Source organism: Carlito syrichta, unplaced genomic scaffold, assembly GCF_000164805.1.
Source record: "Carlito syrichta isolate Samal-C Ts95f unplaced genomic scaffold, Tarsius_syrichta-2.0.1 Scaffold59884, whole genome shotgun sequence".
Lineage (NCBI taxonomy): Eukaryota > Metazoa > Chordata > Mammalia > Primates > Tarsiidae > Carlito > Carlito syrichta.
Genome location: NW_007003980.1, coordinates 396,711 through 418,487, shown reverse-complemented (window position 1 = coordinate 418,487; position 21,777 = coordinate 396,711). Strand labels below are relative to the sequence as shown.

The 21,777-nt window shown below is 36.7% G+C and overlaps 1 protein-coding gene across 5 annotated transcripts in view; it reads right to left on the bottom strand.

Annotated features, from left to right (window-relative positions):
• Positions 1-21,777, bottom strand: part of LARS (leucyl-tRNA synthetase) — a 73,473-nt gene that overhangs the window by 6,833 nt on the left and 44,863 nt on the right. For 3 of the 5 annotated variants that reach the window (XR_002481462.1, XM_021708449.1, XM_008050376.2), the window contains 12 exons: positions 21,550-21,688; positions 21,017-21,229; positions 19,095-19,152; positions 16,857-16,920; positions 11,954-12,137; positions 10,756-10,846; positions 9,432-9,572; positions 8,386-8,526; positions 8,081-8,191; positions 5,245-5,355; positions 2,295-2,399; positions 637-732 (listed from right to left, as the gene is read on the bottom strand). Coding sequence is in view for 3 of the 5 variants with exons in the window: in XM_021708449.1 (XP_021564124.1) it covers positions 637-732; positions 2,295-2,399; positions 5,245-5,355; positions 8,081-8,191; positions 8,386-8,526; positions 9,432-9,572; positions 10,756-10,846; positions 11,954-12,137; positions 16,857-16,920; positions 19,095-19,152; positions 21,017-21,229; positions 21,550-21,688 (1,454 nt within the window). In the remaining 2 variants the exon portion in view is untranslated. Of the gene's footprint in view, positions 1-632; positions 733-2,294; positions 2,400-5,244; positions 5,356-8,080; positions 8,192-8,385; positions 8,527-9,431; positions 9,573-10,755; positions 10,847-11,953; positions 12,138-16,856; positions 16,921-19,094; positions 19,153-21,016; positions 21,230-21,549; positions 21,689-21,777 lie in introns of all 5 variants that reach the window. The other 2 variants (XR_002481461.1, XM_021708448.1) reach the window with 2 other exon arrangements.

Genomic DNA, 21,777 nt, shown 5'->3' with positions numbered 1-21,777 from the left:
TTTCAGTTTCCACAGTATTTTTAAAAATAAAAACCAAAGTTTGAAAATCACATTTTTACTTTTCAAGTTCACAAATAAGGCTGGGCGTGGTGGCTCACGCCTGTAAGCCCAGCACTTTGGGAGGCTGAGGTGAGAGGACTGCCTGGACCTAGGAGTTCGAGACCATCCAGGGCAACTTGGCAAGACCTCGTCTCTACAATACATCACAAGAAAAACTAGCCGGGCGTGGTGGCGCACGCCTGTAGCTCCAGCTACTTGGAAGGCTGAGGCGGCAGGATCGCCTGAGACCAGCAAGTCAAGGCTGCAGTGGTCATGTACATGCCACTGCACTCCAGCCTCGGCAACAGAGTGAGACTCCAACTCAGCAACAACAACAAAAAACCCCACAAATAACACTCATAGCACCTATAATAATAAAGTAAGGTAAAGGTGAGCATTGAACCAACCAAGGAAGTAGGTGACACCTCAAGTCCAGTCCCATTTCTAATGAACTACTATGTGGCCCAGAACAAATCATTCATTTTTCTTTGGACCTTATTCCTTCTATCTTTGAAATGATAAGTTTAGATGTAATGATCTCTAAAGGTCTCTTCTAGCTCTAAAATGCAATGATTCAGTGAGATTCCTGCAACTTACTTCTGTTCTAAAAACACTAAGTGGTTTCCCAGGACAGCAGTCTTCTCTGACTTTATCCTCTGCTTCGGAGGCAAACTTGACTTCTATGTGTTCTAGCTAAACAGGCGAAAAAATGGAAGTCATTAGTATCACTTAATACGACTGAAATTAATCATCAACTCATTTCACCAAGATTAAAACTAGGTTCTCCACTTAACATGAAATGGTCTATGCAATTGTATTATTTTCCATATAAACATTAAATGAAATCTGGTATTAGTTATTTAACACTCAGTTTAGATGTCTCATAAAATTGTTATTTATATAGTTATATTTACCATTTTCTATCTGTCATACAAGAAAAAAATGGAAATCAGCATGAAAGGCTTCCATTTAGACATATAGAAGTTCAGAAATTTACCATTTGAGAATTAAGAGGCTTCCACTTAAATAAACAGAAGAAAAGCTCAGAAATACAGCACCCTGCGTACTCGTATATCTGAATGACCCTAAATATATGGTATGTTCCCATTGTCCAAGTGAAAGATCCAAGAAGAGTTTTTTTGATCTCTGAATATATATAAACATTTAGAGACAGAACTAAAGTAGATGTCTATTAACTTATTTAAAACAAATTGCTTATTTAGGAATAACTTTCTTCCATTTCTATATTTTACAATTTACTTCAAACTCTAAACCTTCACTTTTTAACTTTATTATCATTAGAACCACTTTTTGAGTCCTCTAACACAGATTTCTAGAGCAAATTATTTTTCCCTTTGCCTAAGTTGTCTGAGAGACAGCATATTTACAATCTATATATAAAGTTGTGACTAGGACAAGAAAGATGTAATGGCAAGAAAGTCACAGATATGTCAAAGCTATTGGTATTGTTAAACTCTTAGATTGGGTAGTAGATTTATAGATGTTCATATTACTAATTGGAAAAAAAAAAGACAGCATGAACCACAAAGTACAATTAATCCAATTCTGTGAACCTGAGGTCTGAAAGGAAGAGAGAAAAAAAGAAGCAATTCAGAATACTCCATAATATGAGAGACTTGGAAAGCATTTGGATATAAGCCTCTTCTCATTTTCTTAGAGATAATTTGGGTGGGAAGAAATACCCAGACACAGTATTGTTTTTAAATGTGTAATTGAATAGTTATTCATAAAGAATAACTGATAAAATAAAACGACAAATTTTTTTTTTTTTTGAGACTGTGTCTCACTCTGTCACCCATGCTGGCACAGTCTTGGCTCACATCCTGAACTCAAGCAATCCTCCCACCTTATCCTCCTGAGTAGCTGGAAATATAGGTGCATGCCACCACACTCAGCTAATTTTTATATTTTTTGTAGAGATGGGGTGTTACTATGTTGCTCAGGCAGGTCTTGAAGCTCCTAGCATCAAGCAATCCTCCCTCCTCAGCCTCCCAAAGTGCTGGGATTATAGGCATGAACCAACTGCACCCAGATGACAGATCACTTTTAGTCTTCTTGCAATTTTTATGCTCACTCATTCTCTTTCTCCCCAAAAGCATTTTATACTGATATATTTGGCAAAGATACTAAACACAGAAGGTCAAGTTTATAAACAAAGTTTATTAAATACAATTTTAAAAATTGAATTATGGTTTATTATGCTTAACTAGTGATTACAATCCCTGCCTTCTTACCTCAAGGGAATTAGTGAGGTAGACTATATTCTCCATAAGCACCGCCTGTTCATCAAATTCTAACTGCAAATCAAGAACACGTGGCCCCATCTTCTCCAGATTTTCCTAATAGCCAAAGTGATATTAAAAAAATCATTATTAAGAATATGTTGAAAATAATATAATTCCTCCAAAGCCATCAGTCCTCTCTCAATTGATAAAATCTTCAAATTTCAACAGGCTTTAGAATCATGGTTTCCCTTACCTGCTTTGCTTGTTAATGAAATTAACTACCTCAGAATAATTATCACTGAAAATATTACAAGACTAAGGCAGCACTAAAAAGACTGGAAGGCACAAGGCTTTCAGATTTATACAATAATTTTTTATTATTGCTTTATCACTGTTTATTTAGACTGATTTAATATGCAAGTCTACAGAAGTCAGATAAACAAATATATAAAAATATCCCTTTAGGTAACAAAAAAATGAGATTTTTCTAAAACATCACCTTCCTAAAGCTATTTCAAGGAAGAATGAATTAATAACAAACAAAAAACTCCCAAAGATATTCCTAAAAGTTTGAAAAAAAGAAAGAAAAAGTCATACTATACATAGGTACTCAGGTTATCCTATGGCATGTAAAAATCCATTTTTATGTTTAATTTTCTTAAACATTAAATCTTTTTTGCTCAAAACGTAATCTTAGAGATCCAAGTTCATGTGCAGATATAACCAATTGCCTAGAACATGTTATACTTACATGAAAGTGACTCTACATTACTTCTGCTATTCATTGTTTTAGTTTACCACCCAAGTTGTTTCTTTTTCCCATGAAAAGTGCTAGGAAGCCATTTTATTATTCCCAGATTTATTCATTCCTTGCAAAATTTCTAATACCACCAATTTGCCGAGCAAACCACCAATGTTACTAAAAATATACATTATCACTCAAACAGTCTGGCACTGATTCTCCAAGTTTAAGTGAGATCCTAAGGAAGCCAACTATAACCACTTTTCAAATCAGTTTCACTGGATTCTTTTAAAGGATGTCATCAAAATTATTTGCTTTCGCAACCACCAATGGGATATTTTGTTGGATCCACACATTGCCAATGGATCTGACATTAGACAATGGGGACTAGCCACTGGAGAACCAATGAACTATGAGCATACCAGCAGACATATTACAACCTGATTAGTGTAGGTCAATCCAAGACTCTAAATTATTCCTGAAGCTTAATAAATCCTGAGAGTCAGAGAGACAGTGATTTTGGTCTAGGAGAATTATTAGATTTTCCCAAGAATACCAATCTATTCCAATACTGAAAAAGCTAACAGTTCTGGTCTCTTATCAGGCAACTGCAGTGAGAAGACATAAGAATTAATGTAGAGTACAAGAACAGTCACTATGCCTAGTAGGCTGGATGTTAATTTACATTTTTCAAACATTTACTAAGCCTACTTCTTAATAGGCACTATTTAGGTGTGGTAGGTACACAACTTAATTTACTTCTTCTTACAGCACTCTTAAAACATTAGGTTCTGGCTGGGTGTGGTGGCTCACGCCTGTAATCCCAGCACTTCGGGAGGCAGAAGTATGAGGACTGCCTAAGTCCAGGGGTTCAAGACCAGCCAGGGCAACTTAGTGAGCCCTCATCTCTACAATCAATCAAAAAATTAGATGGGTATGGTAGTGTGCTCCTGTGGTTCCAGCTGCTTGGAAGGCTGAGGCAGAAGGATCACCTGAGCCCAGTAGGTCAAGGATGTGGTGGCTATGAGCATGCCACTGCACTCCAGCCTGAGCAGCAGTGAGACTCCAACTCAAAAAAAAAAAAAAATTAGGTTCTACAGCATCTTCATTTTGTAAATGAAAAACTTATGACCCAGAAAATTTAAGTGATTTGTGTAAGGTCTCAAAAGTAAGAACTGACAGGATTTGAACTAAGGTCTGTCTGGTCCTATGCATAGCCCAAGATCTTAAGCAATATAAGTCTTCCTTCAGTTTCTCTTTGTCAAGAAATCCAATAGATCAATTATGCATATTAAAAAAACTAAGAGTCAGTCGGGCTCGGTGGCTCAGCCTGTAATCCCGTGCCTTTGGGAGGCTGAGGTGAGTGGACTGCCTGAGCCCGCGGGTTCGAGACCCGCCTGGGCAACTTGGCGAGACCTCATCTCTACAATAAATAAAAAATGAGCCGGGCATGGTAGCACGTGCCTATAGTTCCAGCTACTTGGAAGGCTGAGGCGGAAAGATCGCTGGAGCCCAGCAAGTCGAGGCTGCGGTGGCCGGGAGCGGCCATTGCACTCCAGTCTGGGCAACAGAGTGAGACTCCAACTCAAAACAAAAAAACAAAAAACTAAAGAGTCTAACCCAGTGATTCTCAATGCTGAGGGACTGGGAGGTGATTTTGCCCCCGGTACATTTGGCAATGTCTGGAAATATGTTTGATGGTCATCACTGAGGGCAAAGGGAGTCTGCTGGCACCCAGTAAGCACAAGTAGGGATGCTGCTAAACACCTTGCAGTGCACAAGATAGCACCCCATGAGAATGACCTAGCTCAAAATATCACTGGAGTCATCGCTGAGAAACCCCAGTCTAACCACTATGACCAATAAATGTACACAGATGTTGAATCTTAGTTCCAGTAACAGGATCTAGGAAAAACACCCTAATACACGCCAAAAGAATATGCTGCTTTTCCAAAAAAGGGAAGGCAAAACATGAAGGTAATAATTCAATGCAGCAGTTCTAAACCAATTTTTTTCCACTATACATATTTTCACAGTCAGCAATTCCACAGGTAAACCCAAAATCTGATAGCTCATTTCTCACAACCATTGACTGAAAAGTGCTATTCTAGCAGATTCTGAGAGGAGACTATGTCCAAGGCTTTCCCCATCCTATTACGGTCCTATCTAACTAAGCATTACTCATGTCGTCACAGTTGCATAAGGTCCACAGCTTACCTTAATCATGGCAACAAATGGCATCACTTTCTTCATGTATTTCTTCAGTTCTGGCATACTGCCTAGTTCACTGGCAATGACTTTGTTGTCAGGCAGCTTTCCACTGTTGGCCTAAAAAAAGGGGGGAGGGAATACAGAGAAAAACACTTCAAGAGTAAGGCAGGAAAGTCAATTTGCCTATAGGAAGTCTGCCAGACACAGAATGGTAGCTCCTGCCAGTCTATTAGAGAACAACAGCTGAGTGTCCAGCTCCTAGGATCATGGGGAAGCGAAAGTGGGATGAACAGCACAGAAGGGAGTCTCATATTCCCCCTACATCAGCAACACATGACTTTTACTTTAAAGGAGAAAATGATGTGATTTACACCAAATATGTAGTCTTTCTTTACAATGTGCCAGCACTGTAACATTAGATTTTACCTGGTCAGAAACTCACATGGTCTTACTGTTTGTTTTCAAACTTCTAAAAACATTTCATTAGTTATGTTAAAATAAAAATCTACACAAATATCATATAAGGTTTATAAAATGTCTGCTTTCGAACACTCTTCCTTATAAATGTAAAAAAATGAATTCCTAGTTATTGAACTATTAAAAATATTATCACTTTTGTCTATTCAAAAATAAATGCCTGTACCATATATCCCTACTAGGAGTACAGTCCCAAATGTGCTAAATGAACTTAAATTCATTCTGCAAATATAAATAGTCGCTGCAATAGAATGAGAAACCAAGCAAGTAGTCTTTTCAGAGTTCTGGTCACTTATTTTGTTCTTATTGTAAAAGCACACATAGATGATTTTTATTTTTTGTGGAGGCGAGGTCTTAAACTCCTGGCCTCAAACGATTTTCCCGCCTCAGTCTCCTAAAGTGCTGAGATTACAGGTGTGAGCCACCACACCTGGCAGAATGAATCTAAATGAAGAGTAACACATAATAAGATTTCAAATGATCTATTTACTTTCAATTCTAACCTTTTCTAAAGTACATGGGAAAAAAAAATTCTAGTTGTCAATGTGTTCCTCTAAAACACATGAAAAGAAAAGAGCAGCAAACACTCCTTTTCTTTATGTCACTAAAAATGTGCTACTTCAACATAAGAACACTCTTCTTGATTTTATAAACTAACATTCTTTTAATTATTTTGGATGAAAGCACACAAAAATCTAAAAGGAAGCTGATAACACCAAAAGATGATATTGTTTTGAATTATCTAGTCAGTAAAAAATGAAGTAAAAAGACAATTTCAAAAAGAACAGAGGTGATGCTTTTTTTAATCCATAGGATGTTACATACTATATTTGCTTCTTCCACTGCTTCCTTAAAATTGCTGGTATAAATATATAACCCACTGAAGTACAGTTTCATTTTTCTACCAACCAAAGTAGTTTTTATCTTTTACTTACCATAATTCAAAATCTACAAGCCTTTTTTTCAAGGGCTACCTTCTCTTTCTATTATAAAAAATCAAAGGTGGAGGAGTTCTCCATAAAAATAGATTCACAAGAGCCATGGCAGGGTAGCTCACTGCCTGCAATGTCAGCACTTTGGGAGATTGAAGTAGGAGAATTGCTTAAGGCCAGGAGTTCAAGACCAGCCTGGCAACAAAGGGAGACCTTGTCTCTACAAAAAATAGAATAGAATTAGCCAGGAGTGGTAGTGAACACCTGTAGTCCCAGCTACTCAGGAGGCTGAGGTGGGAGGATCACTTGAGCCCAAGAGGTTGAGCCATGATTGCGCCACTGCACTCCAGTCTGGGTGAAAGAGTAAGATCCTGTCTCAAAAAATAAAAAATAAGGGATATAACAACACTTGCTCTTCTCTTTACAGCAAACTTTACAAATGCAAAAACAGTTTTCTTAACATTTCTTAATTATGAAAAGCATTGTAGTAAAATTCCAATAAAGATATACAACATCAAAAGTAAAGATTTTTCCTTTATGTGTCTGCTTTACATAGTTACCACAACCTTTATTTTTTTCTCTCTCTCTTTTAAATGCACCTTAATGGTCTGTGATTACCAATAACTTTTCTAATAACCTAAGCAAAAAAGTCAAAATTCCACAACACATACTTTGTTTCTACATTTTAAATGTAAAAGAATAATGGATATTTTTCTCTAGGAAAAGTAAGAACTAAGTTTAAATACTGAGTTTTCTTTTTCTTGCAATGCATCAATGCAAAATAAACACTGAGTTTCTTTTAAACAGAACTATTATCATCTTACAGAGCCAAAACATCTTTGAGCTCTACTTTAAAAACAAAAAATGAAACAGATGAGGGTCTCACTATGTTGCTCAGGCTGGTCTCGAACTCCTGGCCTCAGGAGAATGGCCTGATTCCCCTACCTCAACCTCCAAATGTGCTGGCATTACAGGTGTGGGCCACTGCGCCCAGCCCGAATTCTACATTTCTATAGGTAATAATCAAACCGAACATCATTTTCTTTTAAAGTACTCAAGAACCAAGCTTCAAATTTCTTTAAAAGGATAACAAGGTTAAGATTTTCTAAAACTTACTGTTTAAGTCACAACAAATTCAGAAGGCAAACTGTCTTTTTTCCTTCATAATTTCAGCTACACATATAAAAACTCGTACACCTTTTAATTACATACTAGATGCAATGTATTTTTGCATACAATGATGAAAAAACAGCAGCTTTTCCCTTGTCATCCACTCGAGAGCCACCAAGGATAACAAAGGATGCTCTCTGCCTGGAAGGCATGAAACAAAGCAGCCTGCCTGCCTTCCCTCAGGCATCTGCAACATCCTAAAAACAACACAGACAGTACACAACAATGTTGTGGGGGGGGGGGAGGATCTACTGAGAGGTCACCTCAAAGTGGTTACGCAGAAGTGACAGGGTGGCATGCTGCCAAGGTGGATAGTTCTTTGCCACGTAGATGGTGCAATGTGAGGGCTTCTGAGGGGGTTGTCTGTCAGTCTTCTACATGGTAAAGGAAAAGGGAAAAACATTTCATCACTTTGATATAAACCAAAAATGAGAAGCACCTTCCCCCAATATATACCACCCCTGTCTTTAACATTAATGAACACCTTTTTAATTTCATTACTGTTAAATGTTATTAGACCAATAACTTTTAAGAAATTGTATTTTTAATTGTTTTAAAGTGACTTTACCTTCCCTTTTGCTGGCATCATATAGTTCTTGAGTCGTAACCTAAGGTCATGTGCTACTTCCATGAGATATTGTGAGGAACGTACCAAGGCTTCATCCACAGGACCCGCCATGGGCCATGAAGCATTCATAATTGAGTCAGGCTTTTCAAAAACCAAAAACAAGACAGGTTCACTGAGATCAGACAACACAACTACTTTATGATTCTTGATAAAAGCTTCATACTAAGGCTACCATCTGTAATTGTGTACTCAAAGTTCAAACCTGACTACACATAACAGAATTCCATAGCCCATGATCTAATGTTCCCTAGGATTCAAGCTGTGAAGTCTGACTCTACATTCTTAATTAGCATCCATTTGCACAAGCATATTAATACCCACACACATATGCTCACTTTCAAAGAAAATTATGTAATGCTAATTTGCCTAAATTTAATCATTATTATATAAATTATGCATACTCTCAGTTTTCATCCTGTTAATACATCCAGTGTTAAAAGTATGACTATTTGGTTTATAGATCGTGAGCACATTTTTGTACTGTTCATGCATTTAAAAGTACAAAAGAGCCTGGTTAATAAGGCTGAAAAGAAGTTATTAAACCAGCCAATCTATTTATCTGCAAGACTGGGAGAGATAATTTAATTTATCTTCACAATAAGAATGCTAATATAATATGCCTGAATATGAAGTCCTATATATGCTAGAAGTTTTATATAAAATAAGAATATGTATGCAAACATACTTCTATTTGTGTTTATAGCAGCTCATAACAGTTGTTCATATCTTTCTCAATATTTTCACCTTTTAAAAATATATACATTGTGTATATATAAATAAAGGCACATACATGATATAGCCATCTAAACATGAGATAGCTATGGTTTACCCTGTTGTAATAATTATGATGCTGAATCCAGCATTACTCTTGAAATACTTATTTTCAGTCTTTTTCTCTCAAGTAACAATATTATCAATTAATAATATTAATAGCAATATTATTTAATGAGGTCAAAAATCAAAACATTTTAAATATACAGAGGTACCTTTCCCAGGAGTGTCCAGATGTGCTCACACAGATGTGGACAGAATGGAGCCAAGATAAGTGTCTGAACTTCAATAAACCGGAACACAAGTTCTCTGTGCATACCTTCGATGGCCAGCTCCCGGTACTTATCTTTCGCGGCCTAGAAAATTTGAAATTATCTACCATTTCCCTCACCTTCCTTCTTTAAAAAAGAAAAAGAAAAAAATTTCAATATCTTGATTTTAATGCATTTTTAAAGTTTTTAGTATTAAAAAAATCCATATTGAATTACTGCAAAGGTTTTACCTTATACCTTATTTTTAAGAATTTGCAAGTAAGTATATATCTTTCTCCAAAGGATATTGCAGTTTTATATGAATAATTTTCAAGAAAAAAATATTTAAGATATTTTGTAACTGTGACTTAAGAGCTGAACAATTTTAATTGTGTACTAAGAGTAAATACTGTAAGAGCAACATACTGTATAAAAGGTATTAAATATCAAAAAAGGCTATACGTACAACATATTGCTATACTCAGCACTTATCCTTATTTAACCACATCTCTGAAAACCATGTTATATAAATCTCAAAGTGATATTTTACATAGCTGCTTAAGTAATGCTACATTTTTATTTTAAACATTTGAAATGCCAAACCTGAGGAAATACTGACACCTTGTGGAAAACCTTGGAAAGCATTTGCTTTCAAATTAATTGCAATTAATTACAATTTTGCTTTTGTTTTTATCAACTTAAAAATATTTTCTTGGTTGGGCACGGTGGCTCAGCCTGTAATCCCAGCAATTTGGGAGGCTGAGGAGAGAGGACTGTCTGAGCCTGGGGGTTCGAGACCAGTCTGGGCAACTTGGTGAGACCTCGTCTCTACAATAAATCACAAAAGCTAGCTGGGCATGGTGGCGTGCATCTGTAGTTCCAGCTACTAGGAAGGCTGAGGCAGAAGGATCGCCTAAGCTCAGCAGGTAGAGGCTGTAGTGGGCATGCGCATGCATGCCACTACACTCCAGCCTAGGTGACAAGAATGAGACTCCAACTCAAAAAACAAAATTCCTAAAAGTACAGCTGGATTTTAGATTTAATCTTCTTTACATCAATGTTCATGATTTAATTAGGAGAAGAATTATTTATAGACACAATAGGATAAAAATATCAAAGAAAACTACTTAAAATCACAATTTATTAAAGAATTTTAAAATCTCCTGGCAGAATTTTCATAGTCTATACTTTAGACAAGTAATTATGTTATAGCAGGAAGAAAAAGAGGGAAAATACATCATATTCGCACTGACATGTTTTATAGCTACCGAAAGAATTAATAGCCTACCTGAAACTCAAAAAAACCTGTTTTCAAAGCTTCTTTAAACATCATCTTTTCATAGTTTTGATCTGTTTTTAGAATTCCGGCATTCATTTCACTATTGAATAGGAAAAAAAAGGTAATTGAGTTTAAAGCCAATGGTATATATAGATATAAAAAGCTGCTGCATATACTAATAAGCAGCAGAATAGGAACAATGCCTAAAACATTAGCTCAACACAACACCATCCTTGCACTCCTTAAAACTGACTTCTGTGGTCTCCCGTCTGTCCACACTGTCATCTAATACTGCTTAGGCCTCCTGCTATAACATGGAAAGCAATGATTGTTTACAAGTTCCTTTATTGTTACAAAGCCAAAATGCAATATGAAACTATCTTAACTAAAGTTGTAGCTAGTTTTTAATTGCTGCGTTTTAAATAACTAATATTGAACATTAGGGGAAAAAAAGTATCATACCATTATTCTAATCTGGCCCCTACTCGTTTCATCTCCTCCCTCTGTGAACCAGACGTTATACTTCAAATAAGTACCATACCCTTTCCATGGCTTATAAACTTTCTCCTCTGCCTGCAAAAAGCCTGTTTGTTTTCCAAGAAACCCAGAACTCACACGCCATCTCCTCTGAATTCTCTTTATGCCTATTATTGTACTTAGAATAGGTTGGGTAAGTGATCGCCTCTCTTGCTAGACAACAAAGAAAGATCATGTTTTATGCGTCTTTGTACACCAGTGCTTATGATGACTCTTGACACAAAGAGGTTGATGAATTTCTTTTAAATGAAAAAAAAAGACATTTATCCTTTTCTTTTAATTGACTTTTCCTTTAACAATTTTGTCCTACTCTAAAGCAAGACAGTATGGCAAAATGGTTATGAGAACAGGTTTTCAAGACAGAAGAAGCAAGCTCACATCTCAAATTTGCAATTACTGGCTTTCACGCATTTAATGAAATGCTTAAACTTTCTAAGCCTCAGTTTATCAATAAAAGTAGAGGTAATAGTAATATATTTATAAGGTTGCTTTGAGGCTAACATCAGATAATGGATGCAAAATACTTAGCACAGAGCCTGGCATAAGTAAGTCTTCAATCAATAGTAGCTTTTATTATCATCTAATTTATTTTAGAAACAAAAAGAAAACTTAAAAATGCACTGGGACTAAGCAACTCTAAAACACAGAGTGGCTGGGATCCATAGATTACCTGGCAAAAACTCTATCATTGAAAGTGCTGGCAGGACCACTTCTTAAGCTATCCCAGTTGGCAACCATTTCTTTCACCCATTCCATCCAGGTGTACAAACGAAGGATCCCTGCATCTGCCATGGCTTCCACAAAGTTGGCATCTTCAACAGTGTCACCAGCATCAGCTAGAGCCAAGCGCATTCCTAGAAGAAGGGAAAAAAAAAAATCAATAAATTAAAATTCGGTTACTGAGAATCAACGAAGTGTCCAGTTGGGTACACTGAAAAGCCCATATGCAAATCAAAAAATAAAAAATGCTTTAAAGGACTGCCCTGGAGCAACAACAAAAATAAGTCACCAAAAGCAAGATCGCTAACGATGATGTTAAAATATCTGAGCCATCTGTATTGGTTTGCATACACTTAGCATCAGTGTGTTTCTTCTCAGGCATATTGAGTTAATGAGATACAATGATATTTATTACTTAACTTACTTGCTTATTTATTTACTGAATTAGGGTCTCACTCTGTCACCCAGGCTAGAGTGCAGTGACACGATCACAGCTTACCGTGTAGCCTTGACCTCCTGGGCTTAGGGAATCCTTCCACCACAGCTGGGACACCTGGCACACACCACCAGGCCTAATTTTTTTATTTTTTATTTTTTTAGAAACAAGGTCTCACTCTTGCTATGAAGCCTAGACTGGTCTCAAACTCCTGGGCTCAAGGTCCCACCCTGACCTCCAAAGTGCTGGGATTTTAGGTATGAGCGATTGTGCCCGGCCGATACACTGATCTTTAATAAGGCAGAGGAAGAAAATGATAAAATGGGGAAAAACACACACTTCTTTGTGATTTCCCTATCAACATCTCAGCCTCATTCAGAAGTAACAAAATATTATGATATTTTAATGCATGAGAACACACACTGGTGCCTTACATGTACAAATGCATATTTATCAGTCCTAAAACTTGGTTCTTCCAAGTTTTTCACTAATAAAACTTTATTTTTTCAATTCTCAAAAATATTAGAAAAAACTAAATGTCCATCATAAGAGCCTAATTAAATAAACTACAGGGCAGCCCTACAATGGAGTGCCACATTGCTTTAAAAAAAAATGAGGAAATTCATTATGTACCAATATGAAATGATCTCATATGAACTGTGAAATGAAAAAGACACAGTGCAGACAGATATGTAGTATGTACCCTCTGTGACTTAAAGGAGGAAGATCAGAACATATAATAAGTTATGAATGTGTTTATTATCTTTTAAAATACACAAAAAGTTGAAAACATTCTTTAGCTTTTGAAATAATTTAATACTTACAGAAAGGTTACAAAAACAGTACAGAGAATAAATATATACCATTCACCCAGCTTCCCTAATGTTAACAACTTACATAGCCATAGTATCAAAACCAGAAAGTTAACATTAGTACAATTCCATTAACCAAACTATAGACCTTATACAAATTTTACCAGTGTTTCTTCTAATATCCTTTTTTCCTTCCAGGATCCAATCCAGAATCTCACACTGCATGTAACTGTTGTGTCCCCTTAGTTTCTTCAAATTTGTAACGTTTTCTCAGTCTTTCCTTGTGTTTCATGATACCACCCTCTCGCCCCCACTTTTAAGAATACTAGCTACTTAATAAATTGTTCCAAGTTTGGTTTTGCCTGATGTTTTCACACATTAGACTGAGGTTATAAACCTCTGGCAAGAATACCACAAAAGAGAAGTTATGTGCTTCTTAGTGTATGGTACCAGGGAGACAGATAATATTAACATGACATATTACTGGCGATGCTAACCTTGATAACTTTGTTAAGATGGTGTCTGCCAAGTTTCTCCATTATACATCTAGAATTTTTTCTTTGTGATTAATAAATATCTTGGGAGAGATACTCTGAGAATTCTTGTGAAACTCACCCATTGATCTTATCACCCACTGGTGGATTTGCCTGTAACAATTATTACTATGGTGTTTATCTGATGATAATTTTATATTTCATTCAATATTTCTACATTTATTAATTAAAATGGAAAGGAAGAAATGTCCCTATTCCCCCAGTGATATATTTATTTAATTATTAATACATATAAGTAAGGATTCATGGATATGTATTGTTCTCATCAGGCTACAATCCACCTCATTATTACCTTGTTGCTTTAATGGCTCTGACTTGGGCCACAGGAGTTACTTCAGGTTGGCTTCTGTGTCCTTCCAACATGCTTTTTTAAGCACTTATTTTCTGGCAGCACAAAATGTTTCACACATTGTAGTTTCCCTATCCCAGTCCTCAAATCAATCACTTCTACTAAGAGTCCTAGTTCCTGTTATAGGAGAATGGTGTTTAGACACCAAAATCTGAATGCCAGGTGTTTCATTTCACTGCTACTGCAGTGTCACTGTTTCTACGCCCTCTCAGCAGATATAAGGAAATATACATATGTATGCTAATCCACACATACAAACCCATCTATGTTTATTTTTATATCTGTATACCTGTACACAAGATAAGAATGAGCTCATACTGATATCACCCAAATCTGATATCACCCAAATGAACAGGGTTCATTCTAGCATTTCCCCTTTACTTACATATAACTTGTTTTCTGACAGTGAGCTCTCTGAAAGAGGTCCTCATTAGTTATCATATATTTCCTTATCTATTCAACCCTAATATACACATAACGTCATTTCATAATTGCTTAAATCTCTTGTAATAAATAAACTTACTAACTAGAGTATTTGTGTACAGTTCTTTTTGTCTTTAGCTTTAGTGTCCAAGCAAAATACTGGTTTTAGAGGTATTTAGGCTAGTTCTTCCCCGTACCCCTCAGTATGGCCATGAGTTCATCTGTAATACAGTGTGTCTATTTATGACTATGTGTATTCCATTTAGAGTCCCTTCTCCCATGTCCTGGTTGACTTTAATTATGGGTTTAATCTTTTGGCACCTGAAACATTATTATGGTTCTAGGAGTCAAAATTATATGAAAAGCCATACCTGAGAGAAGTGTTGCTGCTTCTTTGTCCTTACCACCCAAATCCCATTCTTCCCACATCTTTCCCACCCACCCCAGAGGTAGCTAATCTCTTTGGCTTCTAGTTTATCACTCCAGTATATTATCCCTTGATAGCTGTAGGGGAGTGGTTGTAGGACCCACACAAATAACAAAAACCTCAGATGGTCAAGTACCTTATATAAACTGATGCTGTATCTGCATATAACCTATTACATCCTCTTGCATATTTTAAATCACCTCTAAGTTACTTATAATACCTAATACAATGTAAAAGCTATGTAAACAGTCATTGTATTACATTATTTAGAGAATATAGATAAGAAAAAAAGTCTGTACATGTCCAGTACAGATGTAACCATCACAGGCCTAACTACATCTTCAATCCACAGTTGGTTACTTAAATCTGCAGAAACATAACTCAAAAAATATGGAGGGTTGACTGTACTTTTTAAAATTAGCAGATATATATATATTCTTATATGCTCTACTTTGCTACATTAGATATTCACTGGATGTGGATATATTAAATATTCTTTTGCAGTGTTTTTTTGAGGGGGGGCTTTTTCACATAAAAAGTATAACCTACAAATCACTGCAAATCAGTTCATCAGAGATCATAGTCTTGTCTTTTTATAGTTGCACAGTACTCCATTATTTGGCTATACAATCGTTTCTTCATCTACTTAGTTTATTCCAATATTTTGCAAATACAAACAATGCAGTAGTGAATAACTCTATGCACATGTATTCTTGTACTACTGGAGGGTATCTTTAGGCTAAATCCCTACAAGTGGGGTCACTGGGCCAAAAAAAAATAAGGTAAGTTTTATTAGGTATTGTCAAATTTGCCTCCAGGAGAGTTGTAACAATTTGTATTCCCAACAGCAATGTATGAGTATGTGAAGAAATTGTTAACCTTGTCCCTGGAAAAAAATGAGTACCTAGGAAGTAATTTCATTTCTTTTTCTTTCCTTCTTTCTTTTTTTTTTTGACAGATAGGGTCTCACTCTATCACAAGTTTGAGTAAGTGACAGAATCATAGCTCACTGCAGCCTCAACCTCCTGGGTTCAGGTGATCCTCCTACTTCAGCCTGACCAGTAGCTAGGACTACAGACAGGCACCACCATAATTGCCTAATTTTTTACGTTTTGTAGAGATGAGGTCTCACTATGTTGCCCTGGCTGGTCTTGAACCCCTGGCCTCAAGTTATCCTCCTGCCTTGACATCCCAAAGTGCCAGGATTACCATTGTACATACATTTTTTATTCCTTCTGAATTTTGAGCCACATAACTGCATAATGTATTCAAAATCAAATAACATTTTTAATAATGTATTCTAAGAGCCAGTCAGAAACTTGGTTCTAATTCAGAGAAATTGAGAGCACAAACTGAGCTAGCCACAATCAATTTTAAAAAGTAACGTAATGACCACTGACATAAGAAATAGTTCCATCAGGATAGACACTGCATTTTTTTTCTCTTGACAAAGCAATAATAAAACTTAACAGTACTGAGGCCAAGCAAAAACATTTTCTGAAAAATGAATGTTCCCAGGTTCAAGTCACCTGTGGGAACACCAAACACAGAGGAAAGATCATGAAAATCTTCCTACATACTCAACATCTCTACAAAACAAGTCTTGAATCTTAACAACTATAATGACTTTCATTTAAAACAAGACTCAAAGTAACTTCAGCCTGAATGTGTTCCTGAACGCACGTCAGCATTTCTATGTTTTAAATATTATGTTGCTTGTCTACAAACATTATTTTAAAATTTTGTGAAAAGCAAAAGAGAAAACAAAATTATATGCCAATTTTAACTTGTCTTCTGTAATCTGAAGAGAACTGGACCCTATGCTACAGCAATAACCAAAAAGTATACTCACCATCAGCTGAAAACTTGTCAATAGCCTGGGTCAAAGTGAGGAAGTTGCCTGTGGATTTTGACATCTGAAATAGAAAGTCAATGATCAAGTTTTAATAAAAATATATATAAAGTAAACCAAATCAGTCAAATCAAGTTAGCTAGGTTAGCCATGATAAGAAAACAAAAAGTAATTAGAAACATGGAAAGGAAAAGATACTTTACACTAATTTTAAAGGGGCAAAAACTGAAGTGGAGTCAATGAAGTGACTTGTTTGGGTTACTCAGCGAACCAGTGACAGAGCTGGAACAGGCTCTCCAATATGACACTCAGTCCACTGTGATTTAACCTCGCCTATCCCCTGGTGATTGGGTTAGACATGGAATGAGTTCACTGTAACTCTGGAACATTTCAGCTGCTGACAAAAGCAAGAGCTTTGCAGCAATTAGAGTTACTCAGAAATAGAACGGACCAGCTCATAAGGTCACATAGGATCTCAGGAACCTTTCTATCACTTGGGTCACAATAATTGGTTACTCAAGTTGTGCTCTAGCTTAAGGCAGTGCATCTACAGAGGAACAATTCACAGCCCTAAGACTTTTATCGTTTTAAAATTTTTATGTCATTAGCATAACTTTGCTAACGCCAAAAAGGGGTATGATTATATCAATTTTCCACTACATGGCAATAAATGCCTTGTTCTAATAAAATCAGTATAGTACAACAATGTTCAGTCAGACCAAGGAAAATGTCATGTTCTAACAAAACTAACATATTACCTGCTTTGACCTTACAAAGAAAAAATGAGTTCAATAATCAAAAGTCCTTGTTGAGCTAACAAAATCTATAAAGTTGCACATGCTTCTAAACAGCAGTTTTTCAGTAGAATATACAGATTAGTCTTTTTTTCCCCTCAAAATGAGGTCTCACTATGTTGTCCAGGCTGGTCTCAAACTTCTGAGCTCAAGTGATGCTCCCACTTAGCAGATTATCTCAAGTGAACTTTTAAAAATACCTTTCATTATTACAGCAATAGCTAAATCTAATGTTACATACTGCAATTCATACCCTCTACCATTTGTTTAAATTTGTTAACAATTTTCCATTATGACATAGATACTCATAGAAACTAGTACTTTGTCATTACTGTTCCTTTGGTTCCAGCAAAATTCACTGGTGCAACAAATCCAATTTGTTACAATTTTTATTAATGAGAAATAAATAATACTGTAACTTTTTTTTTTAGTGGAGGAGTAGTACCCTCTCCAACTTGCACAGAAATACCATAGGAGCACAGGAAAGCTCTGTTAAGTTTACATGACTGCCTGTTGAGGATGTTGATTAGTGAGATAAAGTCCTATATAGCCTGTAAAAAAAATCATGCTATTAACAGTATGTTAACATACTGTTATTAACATACTGTTAATAGGAGTAATAAGTAATAGGAGTACAGAGAAGACTATTATACTGCTTATGAAGAAGCAGAGTGACAACTAAAAATTCTACTAACTCCAAAATTCTATTATTCTACTAATTTAGTGGGACCTAACAGTATAAAATAAAAAGCACCAAGCATTTTCTCAATTTAATAAGAAACATCTTCTGGGTCACAAAGCTAAGCTCTCTCTGATTCCTGTCTATATCTCTTATCTCTCTCTCTGTCTCTCTTTCTCTCTCTACTCCAGTCACAGGAGTACTTTGTGTCACCTTCTGTCATTCTAAATACAAAGTTACTAATAGGTAACTTTTCTCCATTCTCTCTTCAATTAATACTATCCACTCTACTTGCTCAAATTTAAAGATAAAAACTTAGTTTATGATTAGTCCTAAATGCTTTGAATAGAAGGTTTTTTAACACTTTGATTAATTTATATTCTTTATGTCTTACATATTATTAAAAAAAATTCTGAAAAGTCTTCTGCAGAATTTTAAATTTTCAAGAGACAATAAGACATTGCCAGGCATGGTGGTTCACACCTGTAATCCTAGCACTTTGGAGGCTGAGGCGGGAGGATTGCTTGAGCCCAGGAGTTTGAGATCCACCTGGGCAACATACCGAGACTTCATCTCTGAAAAATATATTTTTTTTAAAAATCAGCTGAGTGTAGTGGTGTGCGCCTGCAGTCCCAGCTGTTCAGAAGGCAGAGACAGAAGGATTGTTTGAGATCAGGAAGCCATGCAGTGAGCCATGATCATGCCAATACACTCCAGCCTAGGCAACAAGGTAAGACAAAAAAAAGAAGCAGCAATGAGCCTTACCTTCTCAGAGTTGAGGAGGAGATGTCCATTTGCTCTCACAGAGACAGGCCACTTGTCACTTCACAGGTAAATGTTTAAAAACAGAAAAGAAAAATCAAAGAAAGGTTATGGTTTAGGCTAAAAATTTTAAGGTAAACACTAATAGATTTATGAAAGCTTGCCAAAATAAATGACAAGGATATATACTGCAGTCCTGTTTGTAAGAGGAAACACCCGAGAACAATCCAATGACTGGTTATATAAACTATGACACAGGTACACGGTGATGTAACTTTCTAGGTGGGACAATGTGTCTAAATATAAAAAGATCTGTAAGATATATGCCAGGCAGCTGGGCTCGGTGGCTCAGCCTGTAATCCCGCGCCTTTGGGAGGCTGAGGTAAGTGGATTGCCTGAGCCTGCGGGTTCGAGACCCACCTGGGCAGCGACACCTCATCTCTACAATAAATCAAAAAATCAGCCGGACGTGGTAGCACACGCCTGTAGTTCCAGCTACTTGGAAGGCTGAGGCCGAAGGATCACCGGAGCCCAGCAGGTCGAGGCTGCGGTGGCCGGCAGCGGCCACTGCACTCCAGTCTGGGCGACAGAGTGAGACTCGAACTCAAAACAACAACAACAACAACAAAAAGATATATGCCAGGCACAGCAGCATGAGCCTGCTGTCCTGATTACTCAGGAGGCTAAGGCAGGAGGATTGTCTGAGACCAGAAGATCAAAGACCAGACTAGGCAACACAGTGAGATCCCATTTCTTTAAAACAACAAACAAACATATCTGATGCTGGTATACAAAACGACAAGAAACAAATAGCAGTGATGAGCTTTGGTAAATAGAGTGGTGTACAGACAAACACAAAAGTTCGCTTTTTACCTTTATGTATTCTTTAAATTTTCAAACTATATACATGTCATTTGTTCCTTCCTTCAATGTGATCAAGTGATCGAGTTGGGGGTGGGGTTTGAGAGTGAGAGTTCTGGAGTCAGTCTCTCTGGGTTTGCATGCTAATTCTACCACTTATTAGCTAGGTAGCCTTGGGTGAATCATTTGACTTCTTTATGCCTCAGAAAGGTTCCTTGTCTGTATATTGAATATAATAGACTTTCCTCAAAAACTTGCAGTGAAAGCTAAAGGAATTACTAAAAGTGATTAGAACAGTGCCTGGCATTTTAAAGAACCTAATAAAGGTTAGAAACTTGGTGTAGGCCAGGCTCGGTAGCTCAGCCTGTACTCCCAGCACTTTGGGAAACCGAGGCGAGTGGACTGCCTGAGCCCATGGATTCGAGACCAGCCCAGGCAATTTGGCAAGACCAGTCTCTACAATATTGCTACCATTCCTATATCTAAACAAGTCAAATTACTAACAGTCCACCAATGTACCTGAAATATGGCATGCTTTGGTGGTCTATAATCCTAGTTACTCGAAAGGCTTCTGGATATAACAGATAGAAGGAAGGCCAGGAGTAGTGGCTCACACTTGTAATCCCAACACTTTGGGAGGCAGAGGCAAGAGAACTGCCAGAACCCACAGGCTCGAGACCAGTCTGGGCAACATGGCAAGACCTCATCTCTACAATAAATCAAAAAGTTAGCTGGGCATGGTGGCGCATGCTTGTAGTTCCAGTTACTTCAAAGGCTGAGGCATAAGGATCACTTGAACCCGGGAGGTTGAGGCTGTGGTGGCCATGAGCATGCCACTACACTCCAGCCTGGGAGACAGTGAGACTCTGACTCAAAAACAAACAAACAAACAAACAAAAACAGAAGTAAACTTTCTGTTCCAGTACTCATTTAATATAAGAAAAAGACTGTAACTGGCAAATCTAGTTATACCATCCACAATAATTTCTTAGATATTTGAAGCCACAAGACACCCTTGCTGGCAATCAATAATAAATCTAGTCCACATCCATTTTAGCATTCACCTTTGGTCTGGCCACATGGCCACATGATTATACAGGTAATATGAAAGATGATTTGGAACAAGATCCTTTCCAGAGGCTCGAAGATCCACAGGATACCAGAATTCAAACTCTTGTTTTAGCTGATCTAATTTTTCCTTTGGAATCAGAGTCTTGGGAAACGGAGCTCCTTTGAAGAATATATAATCCCAAACTTCCTTGATCATCTGTTGAGGTCTATATTAAAAGTAAAACAAATAAACAATTATGTATATATAATTTATTTGAAAAACTCAATACTTTAACCTGACCATGAGTGAGGAATTTCTTTCTTAATGTAGTTACGGTACCAAATAAGGACAATAAGCCGCCATAAGAATGAAGAATGGATGATAATAATAGAGGAGAGGCTAATTATTAATTTTTTTCAGTTCAACAGTAAAAAATTCTAATGATTTCTTATAAAAACTAGATATTAAAAAGCAGTATTTCAATATGTAAACCAAAAAATCACCATTCCAACCAATTACACTCCTTTCCTTCATCTGCTTACCAACCTGATGCCCAGCGGAGACTCTGCCTGTCCACATAGGTTACCCCCCTGCAACAGGTGTGCAACTGTGTAAAATGCCATGTAAATCGTGGAATCAGAGAGGGATTCAATCAGCCACTGCTCATCCCAAGGCAGGCGAGTGCCTGCAAATTAAAGAGAAAAGTAATGCATGAGGAACCTAAAAGTCTGTTCATATATAGAACATGATTTAAAAAAAAAAAAAAAAAAAAAA